The sequence below is a fragment of the Prinia subflava genome, chromosome 8, assembly GCF_021018805.1.
Source record: "Prinia subflava isolate CZ2003 ecotype Zambia chromosome 8, Cam_Psub_1.2, whole genome shotgun sequence".
Taxonomy (NCBI): domain Eukaryota; kingdom Metazoa; phylum Chordata; class Aves; order Passeriformes; family Cisticolidae; genus Prinia; species Prinia subflava.
In genome coordinates, this window is record NC_086254.1 from 18,834,653 (window position 1) to 18,858,277 (window position 23,625).

General features: G+C 62.5%; 3 protein-coding genes and 1 long non-coding RNA gene across 4 annotated transcripts; 2 read left to right on the forward strand and 2 right to left on the reverse strand.

The window, feature by feature from the left end:
* Positions 1-3,156: 3,156 nt before the first annotated feature.
* EIF1 (eukaryotic translation initiation factor 1) lies at positions 3,157-4,347 on the forward strand. Its single transcript, XM_063403832.1, has 4 exons — positions 3,157-3,321; positions 3,640-3,803; positions 3,891-3,992; positions 4,127-4,347. The coding sequence occupies exons 1-4, from the start codon at positions 3,291-3,293 to the stop codon at positions 4,169-4,171; spliced, it is 342 nt and encodes a 113-aa protein (XP_063259902.1). The 5' UTR covers positions 3,157-3,290; the 3' UTR covers positions 4,172-4,347.
* Positions 4,348-9,127: 4,780 nt separating this feature from the next.
* LOC134554439 (gastrin/cholecystokinin-like peptide) lies at positions 9,128-10,434 on the forward strand. Its single transcript, XM_063404986.1, has 3 exons — positions 9,128-9,466; positions 9,934-10,149; positions 10,234-10,434. The coding sequence occupies exons 2-3, from the start codon at positions 9,957-9,959 to the stop codon at positions 10,356-10,358; spliced, it is 318 nt and encodes a 105-aa protein (XP_063261056.1). The 5' UTR covers positions 9,128-9,466; positions 9,934-9,956; the 3' UTR covers positions 10,359-10,434.
* Positions 10,435-10,588: 154 nt separating this feature from the next.
* HAP1 (huntingtin associated protein 1) lies at positions 10,589-17,833 on the reverse strand. The gene is made up of 15 exons (XM_063403833.1): positions 17,605-17,833; positions 15,723-15,799; positions 15,495-15,611; positions 15,291-15,391; positions 14,938-15,046; positions 14,726-14,804; positions 14,476-14,606; positions 14,325-14,399; positions 14,091-14,228; positions 13,939-14,006; positions 13,695-13,862; positions 13,199-13,512; positions 12,892-13,110; positions 12,360-12,462; positions 10,589-11,604 (listed from the first exon to the last, which is right to left on the reverse strand). The coding sequence occupies exons 1-15, from the start codon at positions 17,699-17,701 to the stop codon at positions 11,208-11,210; spliced, it is 2,193 nt and encodes a 730-aa protein (XP_063259903.1). The 5' UTR covers positions 17,702-17,833; the 3' UTR covers positions 10,589-11,207.
* Positions 17,834-20,866: 3,033 nt separating this feature from the next.
* LOC134553768 (uncharacterized) lies at positions 20,867-22,236 on the reverse strand. Its single transcript, XR_010081156.1, has 3 exons — positions 22,065-22,236; positions 21,259-21,356; positions 20,867-21,001 (listed from the first exon to the last, which is right to left on the reverse strand). It is a non-coding gene; the product is annotated as an uncharacterized LOC134553768 (long non-coding RNA).
* Between the last annotated feature and the right edge of the window lie 1,389 nt (positions 22,237-23,625).

Here is a 23,625-nt window from a genome sequence, read left to right on the forward strand (position 1 = left end):
CTGCTGCCCCTGAGCAGCCTCTGCCAGCTCCCCTGGCACGGCCACGGGCCCAGCACCGGGGCTGCGGTGCACGGAGCCCCCGCCCAGCCCGGGGGCACGGACTGGATTGTCTGGGTACGAGAAGGCGGCAGCAGCCCGGAGCTGCCTGCCGAGCTGCTCCTGCAGGAGACCGGCATTGCCACCTCGTGGGGAGCCGGGAGCGGCACCTCCTCGGGCAGGACAGGCGGGAGCAGCGCCCAAAGACGGGCAGAGGGGAGGAGGGTGCAGGGGCTCAGCCTGGGGGCCCAGTGAAGCCACTCATGACTGCAGGTGCCAGCTCTGAATCCTGCTCACAGCAAAAATTGAATGTTCACACTTCCTGACAGCTCTCAGCCCTCACCAGTGATGGATTTAACCCTGGTGTCTGACACACGCTCGCCTCTTCTGGTGTTGGATCAAAGGCTCTGGGGGCCCAGAGGCGAGGACACAATCAGGATGTGTCATGTAGACTGTACAAATCTGAAGTGGCACTGATAAATCGACTCTGTGGGGTATCCTGGCTCAGCAGAGGGACCAGTCTGCCCAGAGCTGACATCAGACTGAAGGTACTGAGGCTCTGCTCGAGTGTTCAGTGTTGAATATGAAGAGCAGCCCTTTGGCTGCAGTGAGGACTTGGAAATGCCTCCAGCAGAAAGATGGAGTGCAAACCTCTAATTGCTTCTCCTGTCTGGCTACTCCACCATGCGGCTGCTAGAGACAGCTCCTTCTCTGGGAGAGAAGGAAAATCTCATCAGAAAAAGAGAGAGAAGAACCACCTGCTTGTCATGGTGGTCATGGAGCAAATTCATAATCTAATGAAAATTTCAGCCAGTTCTCCAGCTGATCTGTCACACACAGAAGAGACAGATGCTTCAGAAACACCAGAGAGACACAAATACAGCAACGCAAACAATTCCCTCTGCCCAGGGCAAGAGAAATCATTTGCCTTTATCTTAAATAAAACCCCCAAGAATGATGCAACATCCGACCCGTGTGGCGTCTGCCAGAGCCGCAGATGGCAGCACACCCAGCTGCCAATACCCTGTCAAACCCACGTCGTGCTTCAGAGATGGCTCCGAAGCAGGGCAGGAACACCTACACAGGGAGCTGGGGCTGCAGGGGATCCAAACGGAGCTGAGGAGCTCCAGGTACAGGATCCCCAGCCCAGCAGGCCCAGGGCCATGTTCCCACTCCATGTGCAGCTCTAACCTGCCCCAGAGTAGAGCTGTGTCTAGATCTACGTGGCTTTTGACCCCATTAATTGTCAGAGATTTACTGTTCTTCGTATCTGGAGTTTCAGGGTATTTTTAGCACCTCTGCCATGTCTCTGAGCGGGATGTGATGTTCCTGTGCCAGCAGCCCCCGTGCTGGCTGAGCCACAGCAGGGAGGCACCGCCAGTTTGGGGTGCACTGGGAAAGCCACAGAACGTCTGTGTTTGGCAGCTCAGTCCTAACACTGTGAACAAGGCTCCAGGCCCTAAAATTAGGACTCAGGAACAGGATTAAACCTGAGATCACCAGTTCCCACTGACCCTGGTTTGCGCCCCTTTGGGCTCACTGCCCTCCTGAGCTGACTCCCAAGACACCTTTGTCTCTTACTACAGAAGGACAGGGACTGCCCCTTCCCAAGCACCAGGACTGGGGTTACTGGGATGTGCTGGCCCAGCCAGCCCTTTTGGACCCCCCAGGAGCCAGGTGAGGCTGGCTCAGCACTCAGGACAGACAGCAAAAGGAACTGAGCTCACCCTGCACAGGCTGAGGTTTGCCAAGGCCTGCCAGACTGAGCTGAGCTGCAGTAAGTGCCAGGGGATTCATTTCACTCGTTTAAAGAGAAAAACCCTCCTTTCCTGTCACATTCTGGTGACACCTTCAGAGCTTCCCTTCAGCAGCAGAACCCCAGGCCCACTCCAGGACTGAGTGTCCTCTGAGCATCTCCCTGCCAGCAGCCTGGGAACAGCACCCTCCCCTCTGTCAGCACTCAGCTGACAGGTGAGGTGGCACTGTGGGGACAGCCAGTGACAAACCCCGCTACCAAACCCAGGTCCACAGGTGAGCTCTGAGCGTTCCCAGGCTGCAGCTCCAGCAGGAGGGGATCCAAATCCCTCCATCTGCTGCAGCTGCAGGGTGGTGACCAAGCTGTGCCAGGCTCAGCGAGGCCAAGCCAGGCTGGGCACAGCGGTGTCACCCCAGGCTGGGGCACGCTGCGTGTCCCTGACACCGGGACATGAAACACTGGACAGGCAGGACCCGGGGCCTCTCCACACCCACGGGAAATACCTGGAGTGTCCACAGGAGCCCCAGACAGCTCTGCCCGGCCCTGGGCAGTGTTGGGCTGTTGTGCTGGATGGATGTGATGGGCACAGAGTTGGGAATGGGCAAACTGCTTTTGGCTGCCCCCAGCTCCTGCAGCCATCCCGAGGGTGGTGGTCACCACGGCTGGACTACGTGTGGCTACTGAGGGGCCAGTGAGGGGCTGGCAGGGAAGGGGATCAGTCTTTTGAGGGTCCCAAGGGGATATTGGAGGGGGATAAGAGGGCCGCAAGGAGATTTCAGGAAAGTGGAGGAGGGGTTGGGGGGGCTTGGGAATCCCAGGGAAGTTCGGGGGTCCCAGAGAGGTTTTGGGGGCCATAAAAACAGAGTTTTGCAGACGGTTGCAGGGTTCCAAGAAAATTCGCGAGGGCTGGAGGGGGTTTGGGGGCCCTGTGAGGGTTTCGGGGCGTACCGTGATCTTTGGAGGGGAGTCCCAAGGGGATCTGGAGGTGTTTGAGTGGTCCCGGGGAGAATTCTGTGGTTCATGGGGGTATTTTGTGGGGCTCGGGGAGGAGGGTGGGTGCCCCAGGGGGATTTTGGGGGTCCGTGAAGGATTTGGGGGCCTTAGAGGGTCTCGGGTGCGGTGGAGGCGCCCCAGAGGGGAACGGGGGTCCCGGGGGTCCCGGCCCCGGCCCAGGGCCCGCACTGCGCACGCGCCGCCCCGCGCGCAGCCGGGCCCCTCTCTCACGCATGCGCTCCGCTCCCCCCCGCCAGCCGGGGCGCGGCTGCGTTCGCCCGATGCGTCCTGACGCCCCGCGCGGCGGCCAATCATCGCCCTCGTTCGCCGTGCGTGATGGCGTCACACAGGGGCCGTATATAAGCGGTCGGCCGCAGTCCCGCCCCCCTGACAGCGCCTCGAGCCGCCGCCGCGAGAGCATCCTCCGCCCAGAGCCGCTCCCGCCGCTACAGCCGCCCCCGTCGCCGCCGCCGCCGCCTCCGCCGAGGGAAGGGAAGCGTATCGTATGTCCGCTATCCAGAACCTCCAGCCCTTCGGTGAGGCCCTTTGTGCGGTGGGGCCGGGGGAGCGCGCGGGCCCCGCCCTGGCCCCGCCCCGTGGCGCAGTTGCTATTCCGGGCCCGGTTGCGTCAGCCGCGGGGGGGTGGGGGCGGAGCCCGAGCCTGACGGGCGGGCGCGGCGGCCAATGGGGTGGGGGCAGGGGCGGGATCGACGCGTGATTGGCGTGCGTGCGGGGGCGGGGCCGAGGTGTGACGGGCGGGTGCGGTGGCCAATGGGGCGTGCCGTGCGCGTGATGGGCGGGCGCGACGACCAATGGGGCGGCAGCGGGGCGGGGCCTGACGGCGTTCCCCGCAGACCCCTTTGCGGATGCAAGTAAGGGTGATGACCTGCTCCCGGCCGGCACTGAGGACTACATCCATATAAGGATCCAGCAGCGCAACGGCAGGAAGACCCTCACCACAGTCCAGGGCATCGCGGATGACTACGATAAAAAGAAACTGGTGAAGGCCTTCAAGAAGGTGGGGCTTCGGGGCTCGGGGGGCAGCAGCCACGCCCAGCAGGGATGTTTCTGTGGTGCTAAGGGAGTTTTTGTGTCTTCGCTGCAGAAATTTGCCTGCAATGGTACTGTAATTGAGCACCCCGAGTATGGAGAAGTGATTCAGTTGCAGGGTGACCAGCGCAAGAACATCTGCCAGTTCCTCGTGGAGGTAGGACACCTTCAGCCTGCTGCTGGCTAAGATAAACACGAGTTTGTTAACTGCACACAGGTCCCTGGGCATGGGCAGAGTTTGGATGCTCAGAGGCATCACCCCATGCTTTGAATGCGTTTTCTGTCTTGCAGATTGGACTGGCTAAAGACGACCAGCTGAAAGTCCACGGGTTTTAAGTGCCTGTGGGCTACTGGAGCTTTATGCAAGAAGATATCCTTACCATGAAATTCCCACCTGTCCCTTGTCATAAGTTTAAAACCAGCCGGTTTGCGTAATGTAACGATCTTGGGTCCACTGTTGAGTCTGGACTGTTGTAATTGATGATGTAATAAACTGACACGAGCCCATGCTATCTCGTCTGGCTGTCCCTCATTTCCCAGAGGTAACGCGGGCGGTGGCGCCATCCAGCCTGAAGCCAAAAGTTCCAGCTGTTCCCAGCTAAGCCCGGGGACTCTGCCTGTCCTGATGGCTCCTCAGTCCAGCTGCGCTTCCATCCTGGCATGGGAATCGTGTCCTGCCTGGTGCAGGCCCCGGGACACGGCACCGTCCCCTGGGCAGTGCTGGCTCCTGGAGGCAGAGGCATCTGTGGAAGCCTGGCTTGGAAGGAGTGACAGAAGAGTGACCTGGAGGCCGGACAGCTGCGGTTCAGGTGCTGGTGCCTGTGAGCCCTGAGGTACCAGGCACGTGGAAGAATTGTCCCATGGGTTAAACTTGTGACAAGGGCTCAGTGGTGGACTAACAACAAGCATCCCTGTAGCTGGAGGTGCTGAGCCTTGTGCAGTAACATGGTTTTGATTTCATTTCTAATGTTTTATTGTAATGTATTTAAAGTTACTTCAATAAAACCGGTTTTCCAAAGCCCGTGCGTGGTGGGTTCCATCGCTCCCAAGGGCCACAGCGCCTTCTCCTCTTGCCAGCAGCGGCACAGCCTCAGTGCTCAGGGGCCCGGGGGGATTCCCTGCCCTGGGGGCTGCTTGGCAGCCTGGGGGTTGCCCCCACCGCAGGAAGAGGAGGCTCCCTTCGTGCTGTCTCTGCTGCTCCTACCGGGAGCTGAGAGAAAGCCGAGGAGTGGAGGAGTGGGTGGGTGCTGAGTCATTCCTTGCCCAGGCTCTTTAACCCTCGAAGCGGCTCCTGTGTGTGTTCCTGTAAGTCCTGCGGGCAGGGTCAGCATTTCTGCTTCCCCAAAGCTGCTCTGGGGAGGAAGGGGAGGCGCCACAGGTCAGGCCCTGAGTGCTCTCTTTATTTTCTGAGCTCAGGCTCAACAAGCAAGAATGACACCTCGGTAAAATGCACTGGCTGAGGGCTGGGGGCTGGCAGGTGCCTCCAGCACGAGCAGTGTGAAAGGCACTGAAATACCCAAGAGTGCACAGGGAATCCCTGGGTGTCCCTCCCATTGCCCCCAGCCCAGGGAGGGCCGGGCTGTCCTGGGGGCTGCTCGTGCTCCTGGCAGCTCCCCAGAGCAGGTCCCAGCTCTTCATGCAGTGCCACAGTGACCCCCATCTCCCACGTGCTGCTCAGGAGCACTGAGTTCACCACCACTTTCCTGGAGACTTTGCTCTTGGAAACCAAATTGCTGCAATTATGCAAAGCAGCTGTGAGTGCACAAAGGAGGCAGGTGACCTCCAGCCCTGCCCGTCCCTTGGAGTGACCTCCAGCCCTGCCTGTGCCTGGAAGTGATGTCCAGCCCTGCCCATCCCATGGAGTGACCTCCAGCTCTGCCCGTCCCTCGGAGTGACCTCCAGCCCTGCCTGTACCTCGCAGAGCAGGTGCTGGCAGACAGGTGACCAGCTCTGCGCGTCAAGAGCAGGTGCTGGCAGCACCAAGGCCACCATTCACACCAGGGTTTGTGCCCACGACCTGGCACAACCCAATCTCTGCTCTGCTCTGCACCAAGAATTCCTCTGCCCCTCATGTGTCAGAGCAGGTCCAGCCTGGATTTCTCCCTGCTGGAGTGCCAGGTTACCCACAGATTTGGCCACTGCCAGGACAGCTGGCCCCAGCCAGGCAGGGGAAAGGGGTGCTTGGTCCATCCTCCAGCTCGGCCTTTGTCCACCCGTGGAAGGGTCCAGCCCCAATGCCCACGGGCCCAGTAACAAACCTGCGTCAAGGTGATGCCAAACGCGTGGCCCTGGAGGGAGCGGCCGCTGTGTCCCCATCACCCTGACGGCTCATTTGGCCCAGATTGAGCCATTAAAAGGCAGAAATTGGAAAACAATTTGTTTGTTCCTTGTGCGGCGTGCTCGGCGGAGTGCGCGATCGATGCCGCGGGGCGCTGTGGCCGCTGCCTGCCGGCCATCCAAAGGCCATTTGTCCCAGGGCTGTTTGAGGAGCACCCACACGGCTCCCTGGGAACACGGGGGACACGGGACAGTGACGTGCCCCGGCCCAGGATGTCGTTCACAGGGTTTATTGAAGGAGGGAGACAAATGGTCTCTACAAATACACTGATGGGGGGGTCAATACAGGCAGCAGGGAGCATCAATATCCAGTGAGGGGGTGGTGGTGACAGATGAGGATCTTCAGGGGGCCCTGACTGCGAGCGGGGCCCACTCCTCCTTCCACCACACCCCAAAGCTTCCCGGGGTGCAGGGAGAGACCCAGAGCTGCAGAATGGGCTGCTCCAGGGGCTGTGTCCTGGTGAGCAGCCTCACACACACACACAGACACAGCCCCCAAAGTCTGCACAGCCCCCATCCCCTTGGGCACAGCCCCCAACCCCTTGGGCACAGCCCCCCGGGTCTGCACAACCCCCAACCCCTTGGGCACAGCCCCCCGGGTCTGCACAGCCCCCCGGGTCTGCACAGCCCCCAACCCCTTGGGCACAGAGCCCTTGGGAGCCCTGGCACAACACACCTTATAAAGGTGTGCACACATCTGGGTGTCAGGGTGTGGGTACATCCATGTGTGTGTGTGTGTACAGAATACATGTATGTACACACATGTATACACATATTTACATGTGCGTGTGTGTTTATACATATCACCAGATATACGCATATGTGTATTTATATATGTAAATATGTATGTATGTGTATGCATATATGTATAAATGTGTATTTAGATGTATACACATTTAGATATATGTTTACAAATATACATATATATACATAATCCCAGAATTATTTAGGTTAGGGAAGACTTCCAAAAATCATGGACTCCAACATGTATATGTATATGTATATGTATATGTATATGTATATGTATATGTATATGTATATGTATATGTATATGTATATGTATATGTATATGTATATGTATATGTATATGTATATGTATATGTATATGTATATGTATATCTGTATCTGTATCTGTATCTGTATCTGTACCTGTATCTATGTATACATGTATATACACAATATATAGACATGTACATATAAACATGTATACATAAGTGCATTTGTATTTATAAATATATATACTTATATATTTACTTATACTTATATATACTTACTTACATATATACATGTAAGCATTCATATACATATATCTGTGTTTCTATACATACATACATATGTATATATCTATGTGCATATATGTGTGGATACATATATATAGAAGGATATATGTCATGGTATTTCTTATGCATCCACTGCACACACCTTCCATCACGCCATGACACACAATTACCTCCTGTAGTCATCATCCATATAAAACACACACACGTGCACACGTGTGTCCATGCCTGTAGCTGTGAGTCTGTGCCTGTGTGTACATATGGATATCTGGATGTATTTACATAGATGCATAACCTGTGTTATCTATAGGAAATGTACACATTATCTGTATCTATATTTTATACTGTATAAAATCTTATAGATTATACTGTATTATGTATGTATTTATATATATACACACCATTCCAATGTATTATACTGTATGATATTTTATAGTTGCTATTATATAATAATGCATGTGCATGTTCATGCACACAGAGCTCTACTGTTCTGTGCAAATGTGCAGCCAAGGCACAGTGCCCTGGCTGCCCCTGAATTTGTGTTCATGTGTGTTCATATACAGCCAGCCATGAACATACCTGTGTGCATGTGTGGCTAGGAACATGTAGGGGCATGTAAATATGTGTATTTATGGATATGGCTGTCAAGTGTCTGTGTGTGTCCTTGTGTCTGCGTCTGTGTGTGTCCGTGTGTCTGTCCCTGTGTCTGTGTGTGTCCGTGTGTCTGTCTCTGTGTGTCTGTGTGTGTCCGTGTGTCTGTCCCTGTGTCTGTGTGTGTCCGTGTCTCTGTCTCTGTGTGTCTGTGTGTCTGTGTGTGTCCGTGTGTCTGTCCCTGTGTCTGTGTGTGTCCGTGTCTCTGTCTCTGTGTGTCTGTGTGTCTGTGTGTCTGTGTGTGTCCGTGTGTCTGTCCCTGTGTCTGTGTGTGTCCGTGTCTCTGTGTGTCTGTGTGTCTGTGTGTCTGTGTGTGTCCGTGTCTCTGTCTCTGTGTGTCTGTGTGTCTGTGTGTGTCCGTGTCTCTGTCTCTGTGTGTCTGTGTGTGTCCGTGTGTCTGTCCCTGTGTCTGTGTGTGTCCGTGTCTCTGTCTCTGTGTGTCTGTGTGTCTGTGTGTGTCCGTGTGTCTGTCTCTGTGTGTCTGTGTGTGTCCGTGTGTCTGTCCCTGTGTCTGTGTGTGTCCGTGTGTCTGTCTCTGTGTGTCTGTGTGTGTCCGTGTGTCTGTCCCTGTGTCTGTGTGTGTCCGTGTCTCTGTCTCTGTGTGTCTGTGTGTCTGTGTGTGTCCGTGTGTCTGTCTCTGTGTGTCTGTGTGTGTCCGTGTGTCTGTCCCTGTGTCTGTGTGTGTCCGTGTGTCTGTCTCTGTGTGTCTGTGTGTGTCCGTGTGTCTGTCCCTGTGTCTGTGTGTGTCCGTGTCTCTGTCCCTGTGTGTCTGTGTGTGTCCGTGTCTCTGTCCCTGTGTGTCTGTGTGTGTCCGTGTCTCTGTCTCTGTGTGTCTGTGTGTGTCCGTGTGTCTGTCCCTGTGTGTCTGAGTGTGTCCGTGTGTCTGTCTCTGTGTGTCTGTGTGTCTGTGTGTGTCCGTGTGTCTGTCCCTGTGTCTGTGTGTGTCCGTGTGTCTGTCTCTGTGTGTCTGTGTGTCTGTGTGTGTCCGTGTCTCTGTCTCTGTGTGTCTGTGTGTCTGTGTGTGTCCGTGTGTCTGTCTCTGTGTGTCTGTGTGTGTCCGTGTCTCTGTCTCTGTGTGTCTGAGTGTGTCCGTGTCTCTGTCTCTGTGTGTCTGTGTGTGTCCGTGTGTCTGTCCCTGTGTGTCTGAGTGTGTCCGTGTGTCTGTCTCTGTGTGTCTGTGAGCACACACAGGGTGCCCGAGGGCCCCCCCGGGGTGGGTGGATGTTTGTGGAGCCGCCCTGGGGTGTGGCAGCCCCGGCAGCGCCTTTAAAAGCGGGGCTGAGCTGGGGAGATCTTGGAGAGAGGCACCCACTGAGACCCACCAGGACACCCACCAGGACACCCTGCTGAGCCTCAGAACCCACAGGTGAGTCTCACAGGGCCCTGGCACTGTCTGCAGGTGACTTGGGGACCAGCTGGGAGAGAGATGGAGGAAACCTGAGGAGCAGATGGAGGGGACAAAGCAACTCAGAGACCCACTAAGAGGAACAGAGGGGATCTGGGGTTGGCCATGCCCTGGGGGTGAGAACTCAGCTCTCCAGCTGTTTGAGTTCAAGGAGGAGCTGGATGATGCTCTTAGCCGTGGGCTTTAGTTTTCAGCATCCTTGCAAAGAGCAAGGAATGGGACTTGATCCTTACAGATCTCTCTGCTTTAACTCTGATTCTGGGGGAATTGGGGACCAGCCAGGAGAGAAGGATGGAGACTTGGGGAGAAGGTGGAAGGGATAGGGGGGACCCAAAGGGGGCGACAGAGGAGACTGAACTGGCCATGGCCTGGGGCTGAGTGCTCAGGCCACCCTCACCACAGGCTGAGCTTGTCCCCCACTTCCCCAGCCCTGCTCAGTCTCTCCACAGCCATGAAGGTGTCGCTGTGCCTCGCTCTCATCCTCGCCCTGGCAGTGGCCTCCTGCCTGTGCCGGCCAGCAGCAGAGGCCCCAGGAGCCATGGGGGACCAGCACCCCTCCGGCCTGGCCCGGCGGGACTGGCCCCAGTACCTGTCCCAGGAGCAGCAGCACCTCTTGTCCCAGTTCCTGCCCCACGTCCTCACAGGTACTGGGAGCTCGGGGTGGGCAGCCCTCAGGGGGCACAGCCTGGCCCCTGTGCCAGCTCTGACTGCTGCCTTTGCCCTGGCAGAGCTGAACAAGCACAAGGCCTTCGTGCATGAGGACGAGGGGATGGAGGCTTTGCACGACCACTACTACCCCGACTGGATGGACTTCGGCCGCCGCAGCGCCGAGGACGAGGCCGGTGCTGCGTAGCTGCCGGGCTGGACTGGCCATGCAGGGCACTGACACGCTCAGTGCACGTCCCTTCCCACAATAAAACTCTGGCACTCCGGCCTCTGCACTCCTGCGTGTGCTGGGGAGAGCCTGGGAGGGCGGGCAGAGGGGGTTTGTCCCCAGCCCCAGAGGGACGCACGGGGCAGGGACCGAACCACGCATGGCAGCAAACACAGAGCGAGACACGGCACACACACTGCTCTGTGAATTCACATTTATTTGCCAGGGGTTAGGGCACAGCTTGGAGGGAGGGACACAGCTGGGGGGAGCAACAGATGCACCCCCAGAAACATCCCAAGCTGTGGGTGCTGCTACTATTGCTATTCAGTGGGAGGAAAGAGTTAAACCACCATTCCCATTTAAAGCCAGTCCAGTCCAGGTGCTGGCCAGGGGCGCAGCCCGGGGTGCAGGAATCTCCCCCTGGCCCCAGCAGGCTGTCCCAGGACACACCGGAGCCCAGACTGACATCACCCTTCTCTGCAGCATCTGGACAGCCCCGAACGGGCCACGCTGCCCCTCGCTCCGCAGACGGGCTCAGCAGAAGCAGGAACAGTTTTTATTGCCAGGAACTGGCTCCTGTGAGGGGTCCATGCTCCCCCAGCACGGACGGGGTCAGCCAGCACCCCCTGTATCCCCCATTACCTGGGGAGCAGTGCCAGGTTCTGTCCTTGCAGCCAGGACAAAGCCCCCCATGCTGGTGCCAGGAGTGCTGATGGACCTGGGGCAGCACCAGGAGCTGAGGCTGAGGCTTGTCCTGTCTCCATTTCCCCATGGATGGGTGAGGAAGAGGATGTGTCTCACCCTGAGCCTGGGGGCTCTGCAGCAGTGTCACTTCTGGGCACCCCAGGCCCCTCTGGGCCCTGGCCGGGCACAGGACATCTCCCCTCTGGCCACCACCTTGTCCAGCCCCAGGCGCTGCAACTTCTCCACCAGGTTCCAGCTGAAGATGCTGCTCCTGGCTGGGGCTCCATCCTGACCTCTGGGCACGGGGCAGGGCTGTGGCTCACAATGCTGAGGGTCCTGGGAGCGGAGTGAGGGAGCCCACCACGATCCAGTCCCTGGTGCCAAGCGGGAATCTCGCCCCAGCGAGAGCCTGAAGAGTCCCAAGGGGGTGCTCGGGGGTCCAGGGCCAAGCGCCAGTGTGGGGGGAGTCTGTTCTGGTGGGGGGCTGTTGAGGCTCAGCCCCTCAAAGGGCCCACAAGAAGGCACGACGGCATGATACAGACTGGAGGGGAAGAGAGAGCACAAGTGGGGATCAGCTGGGGGCCCTGTCCTGGGGGATGCTGCTGAAGGGGACAGGCAGGGCTGTGGGCAGAGCAGGACCCCTGTGCTCCTTCACCTAAAGAGCCTTGGGCTGTAGGAGACCCCCGTGCTGCAAACTGCTCAAGCACCCCAAAGCTCACAGAGGAGTGGGGGGCTGCTCCTCAGCAGCTGGGAGAGGTCGGGGCACAGTCACTGCTCCACAAGCAATTTCCAGACACCAGGGTTTTGTCTAACAGTGAACTCCAGCTCGAACCAACCCCCAACGAGCCTTGGGAGGGCTCATTAGGGCTAATCACCGGGGCTCATTAAGGAAGGGACAGCCCCAGCACCCGGCTGCGAAAGGTTCCTGGCTGCTGCCCAAGTGTGGAGGGAGGAAAGCTGTGTGGGTTTCCCAGAGTGCCAGGAACAGTCCCTGCTCCTTGCCCGGGGTGCTGCTCCCCAGGCTAAGCCCACCCAACGAAGGCTCTCCATCCTTGGGGGCTGCAGTGCAGAGGAGGGGGCTGGTCCCAGCCCGGGGCACACAGACACCCAGATTTGGGGATATTTCTAGTGCTGGCGTTTCTCAGAGTATCAGGGGCTGCAGGTGGCCCCCCCGGCCTGACAATTCCTCGAGCTGCAAGGAGCCGGGCATGGGGGAGGAGGAGGAGAGAGCTGGGGGCGCACAGTGGGGCCGGGGGCAGTGCAGGCAGCGCAGGCGGCCGGGGCCACGCGCCTTACCTGGGTGTCACCGTGGTGATCGCAGAGGTGGGGTGGAGGATGTGGCAGGTGGTGATGGTGAAGGTAGACGGGGTCTGGGGGAGGTTGTTAACAGAGAGGAACACTGGAAGGGACAGGAGACAAGGGGTCAATGGGGAGGGGGCAGGACATGGCGGAGGCCAGGCGGGACAGCCAAAGCTGGGCTGGAAGCTCCATGCGCGGGCACAGCTCCAGCAGCAGCTGTGTCTGGTGCCTGCTCAGAGGGGGCAGCCAGCACAGGCGGGACCACGAGGTGCCGTTTGTCCCAGACTGGCCCCTTCCAGGCAGCCGGGGGGCAGCAGGGGCTCGCCAGGACGATGGTGACAGCTCATCCCGCCGGAGCAGCTGCCCGGGAATGGCCCTCGCGTAGCTGCAGGCGGAGCATCCCCGTGGGGACAGGCGGGTGGCAGGGACAGGCTGCTGCAGGAGGAGAGAGCACGGGGGGAGGCGAGGGGCAGCCTAGACAGGAGAACAGGGGCACCCCGGGGGCTGCGTCCCCTCACACCGCGCTCACCCCTGGGGCGCTCCTTGGCTTTGGCCGGTGTTGAGGTAGGGAGCAGCTGGAAGGAGCTGGCGTCCACATCATCCTCCTCCAGGTCGTTGAGACTGTACACCTCCTCCAGGTCTATGTCCAGCTGCCTGAAGTCTTTGGTGAGCACCCCGGGACGGGGCACCAGGATCCCACCCAGGTTGGGCTGTGCCAGCTGCTGCCAGTGGTGGAGTGTCACAGAGCCTGGGGGGGACACAGCCGGGGGGAGCTCAGGTGGAGGTGTTGGACCCTCAGAGAGCACCTGCAGCTCTGCACCCCCTCTGCCCCTCACCTTCCAGTGGCTTCACAATCTGCAGTTTGTCGGGTAAGTAGCTGAGGGAGCCGAGGGAGAAGCTGGAGGCAGCGGTGAGTTCCGAGCCGCCCGAGTAGCTGGTCCCAGTGGAGACGATGCTGCCCTCGGGGGTGACGAAGCCACTGGAGCTCGCCCCGTCTCTCAGGCGCCGGAGTTTGCGTTCCCGCTCGGCCTCGAAGAAGGAGCGCTCCTGGGAGCCGTGGCTCTGCTGCCGCACCGACAGCCGCTGCACCGCCGCCTCCAGGTCCTGCTGCCCCGGGGCTGCCCGCGCGTCCTCGCTGCCCCCCTGGGCCCTGCCGGCGGGCACAGCGTTAGGGTGCCCGGGGCTGCAGTCCTACACTGCACCTCAGGCTCTGCCCTCCCTGCCCAGGCTGGTTCCTGCTCTGCTGGGACCAGCAGGTCCCCACCAGCCCAGCTCCTGTGCAGCAGCAGCCGCCGTCCCACCGGGCCCATCCCTGCCCTCCCCAGCACTCACAGGGAGTCCTCCGAGGCGGAGCAGCTGGTGTGGGGGGTGCTGGCCCCCCCCGAGTGGGCAGCAGATAACTGCTTGGAGCCTGGAACGTGGTGGGGAGACTCAGAGCACGACTTGGCTTTGGCTGCCTGGTTCACGGCCTTCACAGTCTCGAAGACGCGCTGGCAGCTCCTGCGGGCAGAAGCGGGTCAGGGTGAGCCGGACCCCGCCCCACGGCACAGCACCAGCCACCGACGAGAGCGCTCACTTGTAATCTGAGGAGGAGCTGTCCGTCCTCTTCCTCATCATCCCCTTGATCTCAGCCGCCAGCGAGTCCTGGGGACGGGGGGAGGCAGTGTCAGTGGAGGGGAGAGCAGGGACCCCCGTGACCCCCGCCCTGCCGCCGGCCCCCGCGCTCACCACGGGCAGCAGACTGGCAGCGCTGTAGCGGCTGACGGTGCTGTTGGGCAGGCTGCGGCTCCGCAGGCTCTTCACCTCCTCCTGCGCCTCCTGCAGCATCCCGCCGCACTCCGCGTACTTCTCCTGCAGATCCCGCAGCTGCGAGGACACGGGCACGGCTCGAGCACGGCCCCGGGGGCAGCAGGGCAGGATCCCGCACCAGGCCGGGCGCTCACGGCTCCCCCCGGGGCTCACCTCCATCCGGAGCTGCTGCTGCACCTCCTTGGCCGCGGTCAGGTGCTGCTGGAGCTCCTCCACCTCGGAGCCGTACTGCGGGCAGGAGCGGCGGGGTCAGGGCGCTGGGCCCGCACCGCCCTCCCCCCGGGCAGGGACAGGGGACCCTCACCGTGCGACACTTCTGCTGCAGGTCCGCGACCTGCGCCAGGAGCTGCGTGATCTCCTCCTGCTGCCGCGCCGCGTCCTCCGCCCTGTGCGCCAGCTCCTCCGACAGGTGAACGACCTGCTGGCTGGCTTCGGCTGCGGGAGGGCCGGGCTCGGTCACTGCCGGGGCGCGGTCACCGCCGGGGCGCGGTGCCCAGCCCCAGCCCACGCAGCGCCTGCGTGGCAGTGCCTGCAGACCCCCCAGCCCTACGTACAGAAGTGCTCCACGCAGTCAATCATCAGCTGCTGCTCCTGGTCCTCGTACTGGCAGGTCTCAGTGGCGATGTTGGTGGCCTGGGGGAGAGGGTTGGAGGGGCTGAGCATGACAGGCAGGGCCTCCTGTCTCCCTGAGGGGGCAGCTCGGGTGCCCCATGGAGAGCAGGGCATAGGTGGCACCGAGGGGCATCCGCCAGCGGGCTCTGCTCACCTCCATACGGAGCTTCTGGTTCTCCTCCTCCAGGCTCTTGAGTTTCTGCTGCAAGGTGTCGTACTGGAAGTACTGCTGCAAGGACAGCGAGGACTCGTGCCTGCGCAGCCTGGGGACAGCAGGGATGGCCTCAGCACCGCAGTGCGGGCGGGATGGGGCTGCCCCCTCCGACCCTGCCCACTCCTGCAGCTCCCAGGGATCTGCAGCGACCAAGCTCTGCAGGATTTGACCCACGGGCACCAAAGGAGGGAAGGGAGTGTGGCCAGGGCTGCCCTAGGGGTGGTGACAGCTCCTGCCCAAGCCACAGGGGCAGTTGTGCCCCAGGTGAGTGGCAGGACAGGGATCCCACTCACGGTGTGGAGGTGGTGGTGGTGGGCTCGCTCTCCTCCGTTGTGGTGGTGTAGAAGTGCAGGAGGTCATCCCGCATGGAGACCTCATGGCGCAGCTGCGCGATCTGGAGAGACCAGGTGCTTCAGGACACGGCCGAGGGCACCACAGCTGTCCCCAGGGGGGCACACAGGGGGCCAAGGCCCAGACCTGTGCCCAGGAGCCGTTACCTCCTCTTTGGCCAATTCCAGCTGCTCCTCCAGGAGCTCATTGCGCTCAGTCAGGCTTCGGTTCTGCTTCAACAGGGACTGCCCAATGCGTGCTGCTAACTCCAGGTCCCGCTCTTTCTGCAAGGGGCAGGTCTGCCTCAGCTGGGACCCATCCCTCCCCCAGTCCTCACCCACCCCTGTGTCCCCAGGGTGCCACCAGCCCTCACTCGGGTGGGATCTCCAACATACCTCATCCAGCAGGTTGGTGACGGCGTCAATGTCGTGGTAGGTCTTCGTGATCCTGACCACCCGCTCAGCACACAGGACTGGGGGAGAGGGCCAGAAGGTGAACCCCCACGCTGTGGGAGCCCTGACCCAGGGATCAGCACTGTCCTCCCAAGGCTGCCCCAGGCTGGTCTCCAAAAAGAACCTTTATTCTGTTGAGTGGCACCTCATGCTGTGCCAGGCAGAGTCAGGCAGGGATCCCCCCAGCTGTGACAGCATCATGGGAGACAGGGGGCTCACACCTGCCCCCAACCCTGCCTGCACCTTGGGGTGGCAAGAAAAATGCTGGGCCCCCTCGCTGACCCCACAACCTCAGCACAGGCACAGTGCCAGGCCCTCTGCAGGACTCACAGACAGGGGAGACAGGGAAGGACAGCAGCAGCAGAGACAGGATCAGAGGTGACATCTCCAGCAGAAAGCAGGCTGGAGCTCCAGTATAAATAGCTGTGGGTGGCACCGTGCCGAGCCGGGCTCACAGGCGGCGTCCCCTCCAATCTGTCCCCAGCCCCCTCCCCCAGATCCCCCCCTGCCCTAGTTTCTCTCTGGGGGAGGGGATGTGCAGCCCGCACCCACCCGGTGCCCCTCCAGCTGCACAGCACAACCCGCACAGCAGCAGCGGCAGCTGCGGACAGGACGCTGCGGGGACGGGCACTGCCCACCACGCATCACCCCCGGGCCCAGCTACAGCCCTGCCCGCGCTGCTCTCTGGGTCTCCGGCAGGGAGAGGAGGTGCAAGCACGGAGACGCCGGACCCCCGGTACGGATCCTGGAACTGCGGCCGCAGGCGCTGCCAGGCAGTGCCGGGCACGCACCCAGGCGGCGGCGCTGGAGCCGTGCGGGCGGAGGGAGCCGGGAGCAGGCGCAAAGCCCCGAGCCCTGCCCGCACCCCAGACCCTGCCTGTACCCCGCACCCTGCCCACAGCACTCCCGACGTCCTTTCTGACGCTCTGCTGTCCCGAGGGTGTGTGCCTCAGTTTCCCCTGGCACAGCAGCGCTGGCTGCGCTCAGGGCCCCCACCCGCGCCCCAGCCGCAGCCACCCCCCAGCAGCGCAGACGAAGTGGGTTAACGGGGAAGCTCAGCCACACAAATCCCATTAGGCCTCCCCAGCTGGGGTTGTGTAATGGTGAGCGTGTTGTCATGGCAATGCCCCCACTCGCCACCCCGGTCCCGTCCAGCCCCGGGTGCTGCCCCACGCCCCGCCGGGCACGGACCCCAAACACATCCATGGGAAGAGGGGCCAACCCCAGCCTCAGCCTCACCCCCCTCCCCGCACCCCGACAGGACCCGCTCCCCGCGGGGGTCCCCAACTGCACCTCGTCAGGCCCCTGAGCCATTAATTGGGAATAATTAGAGCATGAGCATCGTTACGGTTGGAGCGAGCGGCTGGCCCTGGCAGACGGGGGCTGCAGCGCTGGCAAACACGTAAACATCCACCCCCATCTTCGGGCCCGAGCCGGGGGGATGCGGGACGGGAGCCCCCGTTCCCACGGGAGGAGGGACGCCCTTCCCCACGGGCACACGCAGACCGGGCAGGGCCCCTCTCCCCGCCGCTCCTCGCGTGGGGACGGGACTCCTTAGGGTCGGGGTGACCCCGGGGATCCCCAGGGGACCGGGCGGCGGCAACCCCGGGCCAGAGGGCGGAGAGGGAGACCGGGATTGGGGGAACGCACAGGTGGGGAGCAGACGGCACCTCCCGAGGGAAGACCCCGGCCGTGACCGCTCCAGCCCAGCCCCGGCCCCGGGGAGACCCCGGCTCCCGCCGCTCCCGACCGACCTCTGGGGGAGCCCAGCCCTGCTGCAGCCGCATCGCCGTCCCCGGGGCGGGACCACCCGGGCCGCCCTCACCTTCCTCCAGCTCCCGGGCGATGGGGTCCGCGCTGCCGCCGCGCTCCGCGTTCCCGTTCAACTCATCGTAGGCGGTGGGGCTGCTCCAGATCTCCATGGTGCCGAGCCCACCGCAGCCGCCCGGCCCGCTGCGCCCACCCCGCCGTGCCCAGCCCAGCCCCGCCGCGCTGAGCGGAGCCGCTGCGGCCGCTCCCGCCCCTATTTATAGGATCGCCCGGTCCCCGCGCACCTGCCCGGCGCATCCCCCGGCGGCGGGGCCGGGGCTGGGCCGGGGGCGGGGCCGGACGGGAGCAGAACGGGGGCGATGCGGGGGTCGGGGGGTGCCGGAGGCTGCCCGGGAGTGCCCATTCCCGCTGTTTTCCCGGGCTGTCCCGGGGACACGATCCCCATCAGGCACCCTAGGACTGAGCTCCTTGTTGGGGAACCCGCCAGAACAATCCTGCTCAGCCCTGGGGGCCAGTGCAGGTGTCCCACCTCTGTCCCAGCTCATAGTAAGGGTGGTGATGGCTGCTGAGGGGACACCGGGGGTCCCTGAGCAGCAACTCGGCAGTGTTGATGCTATGGGTCATGCACAGACAGCATCTTCGGCCCCTTGGGAAGGACAGGGAGAGGTTTTGGGCCCAAAGACATGACCCTGCAGGGCTGGGGTCCCCATGAGGGTCAGAGTACATTTCTCTGGCCAGTCCTGCTCTGCCAGCCCAGGGCTGGACCCCTCATCATCACCCACACCTCAAACCTGCACCTTCAGTGCCCACTGCAGCACTGGGACCTGCCAGGTCCCTGATCAGGAAAGGGACTTTTCCATCCCACTCCAACCCCCACATTCACCACCTCTGGCTCAAACATGGGCTGCCATGAGGCTGGCCCCCTCCCTGCCCCACCCAGGGTGCCCCACACTCCCTGGCTGGCACCCTCCCATCCCCACAACCACCCTGGTGCAGAAGCAGCCCAGAAGAAGGAAAACTGAATAAATCATGGTGTGCTGAATTATGGAGGAGCTGGCAGGCACGTAGCACAGGCTGCATGGGTGTGATGCTGGTAATGCCAACGTGCTCTGTCCTCATCACCTGCCCCAATGCCCTTCCTTGTTGCCACCCAAATAACCAGAGAATGGATGCAGCTGAGGCTGCCCCTCACCATCGCACACCTTTGCCTGCTTGGCTCCTACCCGTTGGGGTCCTGACCCCAAGTACATCCTGCTGTAACCACCAGCCCCTCAGGAGTGAGGACCGGAGCAGGTGCCCTCAGTCCCAAGCTCTCACTCCTCCTGGCACTGGTGTTTCCCTTGGTAAGGTCTGGGACACAGCCAGCACCACCAGCTGGGCACCCACCCTCCAGGGACCCTGAGGACTCAAGCACACGTCTCAGCACGGACAGGCAGGAGCTGCTTCTTCCTAATCCCCTGCCCCAGGATTTGCTCCTCTGGGCAGGTTCCCTGTGCCTGTGCAAGCAGATTACAGGGGGCTATTTCTGAGGGCAGCTTAAAGGTTTGAGTGAAGGAATGACGCCATGGGCCCCCCTCCACACCAGCACATGCCAGCGGCACTGGAGGCCTGGGTATCTGTGACCTGCAGGAGTCTGGGACTGAGAGCCACTGGCCCATGGAGCAGGGCTGGGGTGCTGGGGTCCTGTGGTGCTGTATGCCCCTACCCCGTGGCACAGAGACAGGGTTTGGGGCTCAGTCCCTTGTGCTGGCACTGCAGGGGGCAGTGCTGATGGTGGGGGGTGCACCCCCCCACCTGCTGAACAGAGAGGGGAGAGCCAGAAGGGGAAGGCTGCAAGCACAGGCAAGGCATGGGGAGGGTTTACCCCCAGCCCAGCCTGGTGTAAGCAGGTGGATGGAGGCCTCAGCCCCATCTGTCTCCCACTGCCCCACATCCACCCCCCAGCCCCTTGCTCTAATCCTGTCCTCGCCACGCGCAGGCCAGAGGCAGAAACAAAGCAGGGATAATCCGTCTGTGCCCCCCGCTGAACCCCGACCTCGCACCAGCAATGGGCCACATTCATCGTCACAGTGCCACGGGCAATGCCCCTGCCTGGCTGTGGGGGCTGCAGGGATCTTCCCCTGGGATCCCCACAGCTCTGGGGGCTTCACTGGCAGCAGTAACCCCGAGCCCCTCTCCAGGCTGTCGTGTTTGGGGGAGCAGCAGCCCTGGGATTCACTGGCACACCTTCTGCCAGCCCCTCCCAGTGTCCCACTCCTGTGAGTCCCACTGCACAGGGGAGCAGGGATGTGCAAGGGGTCCCAGGAAATGATGGGGGCTCTCTCCCAGCATCCGGCTGGGCTCAGCAGAAGCTGCCCCCAGAATTAGCCCGGGATGTTCTGGGTGAGGAAATCCAGCCCGTCAATCCCATTAGCAGCGATTAGCTCCCAGGCTGTCCTCGCTGGCACAGCCCCGCGCAGACACAGGGCCTGTGCCCACCACCCTCACCCACCCCACACCCACGGGCACTCACGGAAATACTGCAGGGTGGCCTCTATCTGCTGGGGGGTGAGGGGGGCTGCGGGCTGCGGGGGGCCGGGGCGGGCTCGCAGCCAGTCGCCGTGGTCGTAGCCGAACACGGTGTCAGCCCGCAGCGTGTAGTGGGGCAGCTGCTCGCCCAGCAGGCTGATGAGCTCCACCTCGGGGACATCTTCGCTGCACAGCTCTGGGGACAGGGGGACACGGTGTCAGCCCGGGCTGGGGACATGGGGGGAGAGTGGGCTGCACAGGGGGCTGTGGCAGGTGAGGACCTCCTGCACCCCTCAGCCCACTCTGTCCCCTAGGAACTTGGTGCCACCAGCTGGGTCTGTCCCCAGAGTCTCTAGTGTAGGGATTGGGTGGTCCCCCGCAGGGTGGCACTCAGGGACGGGACCCTTCCCCAGCTCTGTCCTGCTCCCCCCTCATGGCCCCGCTGTGTGCGGGCAGGGTCCTGCTGCCATCTCCTGGCCACGCTGTGCCCGGCCCAGTGGCGCTGGGGACAGCGGGCCCGGGATGCAGCAGCGGGCGGTTAAGGATGCCAGGGCAGTGGTTCTTCTCCGGCCACAGAATGGGGACAGCATGAAGGAACAGCCCAAAGCAGACCCAGCTCCTCACCCCGCTCACTCCAGTTCCCCCGGGGCACGGTGGCATCCCCAGCTGTACTCACCAGTGATGGTTGCAGCATCGCGGTGCGTGCCTGTGTCAGACCGGTGGGACACTGGGTTGGTGTGGGGACAGGCAGTGACAGGCGAGTCCGGGCTGGGCTGGAGGTGGCAGATGGGTGGGCTCTGGCTGGGGAGGGTCTCTCGGGGGACCGGAGTGTCCAGTTTGGCTGGCGTTATGTGGGGGCCTGGCTGCCATGGGGAGAGGCACCGTCCGCCCTGGCTCCCTGGAGCGGTGCTGGCGGGCAGCAGAGTCCCTTCTCCGGCCCCTGCCTGGGGGGAAGGAGCTGTTCAGGTGATGCTCGAGGGACCAGGGACACATCCTGAACCCCCATATCCCCCAGCACCCTGCCACAGGACAAACACCTTCCTGGAGGCAACACCTGCCTGCCCGGGGGCCGGACGGCATAGCCAGGGCTCAGGTATCCCTGCTCCCTGCCGACGGCACAGGAGAGCTGTGGGAACAGATTCCAGCTCAGCTCCACCCCTGAATATGGGGCAGGTTTGGCAGAGGCAAGGGGTCAGCATACCTGCTCTGTGGTGACGCGGGGGGCTCAGCACCAGAGCAGCGCCAGGGCCGGGCAGGACAGGACCCTGTCCCCCCACGGGGTCCCTGCTGGGTCACCGCCTATGGAGTGAACAGGGAAGGAGCTGTCGAGCTGCCCGGCAGTGGGCAGGCACGGCAGCCGTGCCAGGGAGATTCCCGGCGAGCTCCACCTCGCAAAGAGCAAAGTCCGTGTGTGAACCTCCACCCTGCCGGCTCCAGGATGCAGAGCAGGGACCTGCTGTGCAGAGCAGGGCAGGGCTGGGCAGCATCTGCGGCTGCCCCATCCCAACCATAAACACATCATGAGACAGGCCATAAATCCAGCATATCCCTGCTGGCCGGCCACCTCCAATGGCTCTGGCCTGGGCTGCAGTCCCTGGCTGGCATTTGCTGCCCCTCTGCCCTGCAGGGCAGCAGCCTCTGGGCAAGCCCCCTGCCACATCTCCACTCCTGCTCCCACCTCCACCATTGTGGAGCTGTGGCACAAGCAGCCCCTCGTTCCCAGCTGCAGGCTCATGCCAGGGCACTGCTGCCCTCTCTCCTGGCACGTGCTCAGGGTCACTGCCACATGCACAGCACCCACACCAGGCCACCCTGCTCCCCCCTGGCATACAGGGACAGCATGGGGCAACATGCACACCCCAAAGCACACCCCCAGCTTTCCCCAGTCCTCTGCCCCATGGCACTGGGACTGCCAGACCTCGGGGCCCAATCCTGCACCGTGCCACCCAGAAAACTGCTCCCCAAGCCCTCAGGCCCTCTTCTCCCCGGAGAAGAACAGGGACCCACCGTGTGGAGGTGCCGCGCTGCCGCTGGCTCAGGGAAGGGAGCCCGGCCGGTGAGTCAGCTCAGCCGGGCCTGCCAGCGCCCTGCGTCTGCTTTTGGCCCAGCTCCTGCGCGTACGTTCGCTCTCTTCCCCGGGGGAGCCTTGTTCAGACACGTGCAGAGCAGCTCCCACTGCCCCCGGACCCCGCTGCCCCCGGACCCCGCTGCCCCCCTCCACCAGCGTTCGGCTGATGACCCGGGGACCCTCCCAGGGCAGCTGGGCGAGAGCAGGACGGGCACCCATGGGACACGGGCCAGGAGGAGCAGGGTCCCGGCTCAGGCCGCCCAGGTGCCTGTGCAGACTCGCGCCTGCTGCTCCCTGCCCTGCCCGGGCGCCTCCCGAGGAGCAGCCGAGCGCCGTGAGAAGGGAGAGACCAGGCGGATTCTCCGGGCTGCGGCAGCCGCCGTCCGTGACAACCCCAGGGAGACGGAGGGGACCGGCCCGGGGCTCGCCCGCGGGAGCTGCTCGGGTATTTGGGGTGCACCGAGGCAGCCTGGGGGACGCGGGATGCCGTGAGAGCCGGAGGCGGAGCGCACCGGTGACAGCGGGCCCCGGGTGTGACCCGGAGGTGGGATGGGGCACCGCGGGAGCCGAGGGCTCGGTGCACCCGGGAGAGCGGGAGATGCCGCGTTCGGGTACAGCTGGCGGTGCTGGGATCCGCACACACGCCGGGCGCTGCTCCCGGCGCGGTGGTGGCTGCGGAGCCCTCGGACATCGCTCCCGGCCCCCGCCGACGATAAAGCCGCTCCCCGGCAGGTGCGGAGCGCGGCCGAGGGTGCCGGGACCCCCCAGTCCGTCCCGCCGCTCCCGGAGACCACCCGGGGATGTCGCTCCCTGGGGACCCCGCAAGCACCTCCGGTTGCCCTCGTCCAGGTGTCCTCTGGCTCCACTTCCCCACCAAACCCCCGGACATGCTCCCTGGCAGCTCTGCCGCAGTGGGACTGGAGATCTCGGGATGTGCATTCCCGTCCCAAAATGTGCGAGGGGTACATCCCTGCCCATGGCTCCAGGACGGCTGCAGCATCCGACCCCTCCTAGGGCAGATGTTCTGGGGCATTTCCAGATGCGCTGGCACTTTGGGGACAGCCAGAGCTGACAGCAGGAACATCCCTGCGACCCACAGCAGGGCTAACTGGAGCCACAAGGTGGGGTCCAGGCTCGGCACAGCCAAAACCCCATCCCAGGCACACAGGGCTGGAGCCAAGGCCTGTCACTGACTGTCTCCTGCTCTGGCAGCAGCTGCAGCAGGCTGAGGGGTGTCTGGCCCCCGGCCTCATCCCATGGGCCTCCCCAGCCCCACTGCCCTGGGGAAGTGCACTGGGTTCTGCTGGGACTGCCCGGAAAGCAGCTGTTGTTTTGCTCATCCTGGCACGGGCTGTGGCAGGAAGCAGATCCATTTCCTGAGCGCTGGGGTTGGCTGCGGCTGCGGCGCTGAGCTCAGGCAGGATGTTTCCCCCAGTCCCACTTCCCAGACCAGCTCCTGCTGCTTTGTCCCCGTTTGCTCCTGTCCTGACCACGGGATCC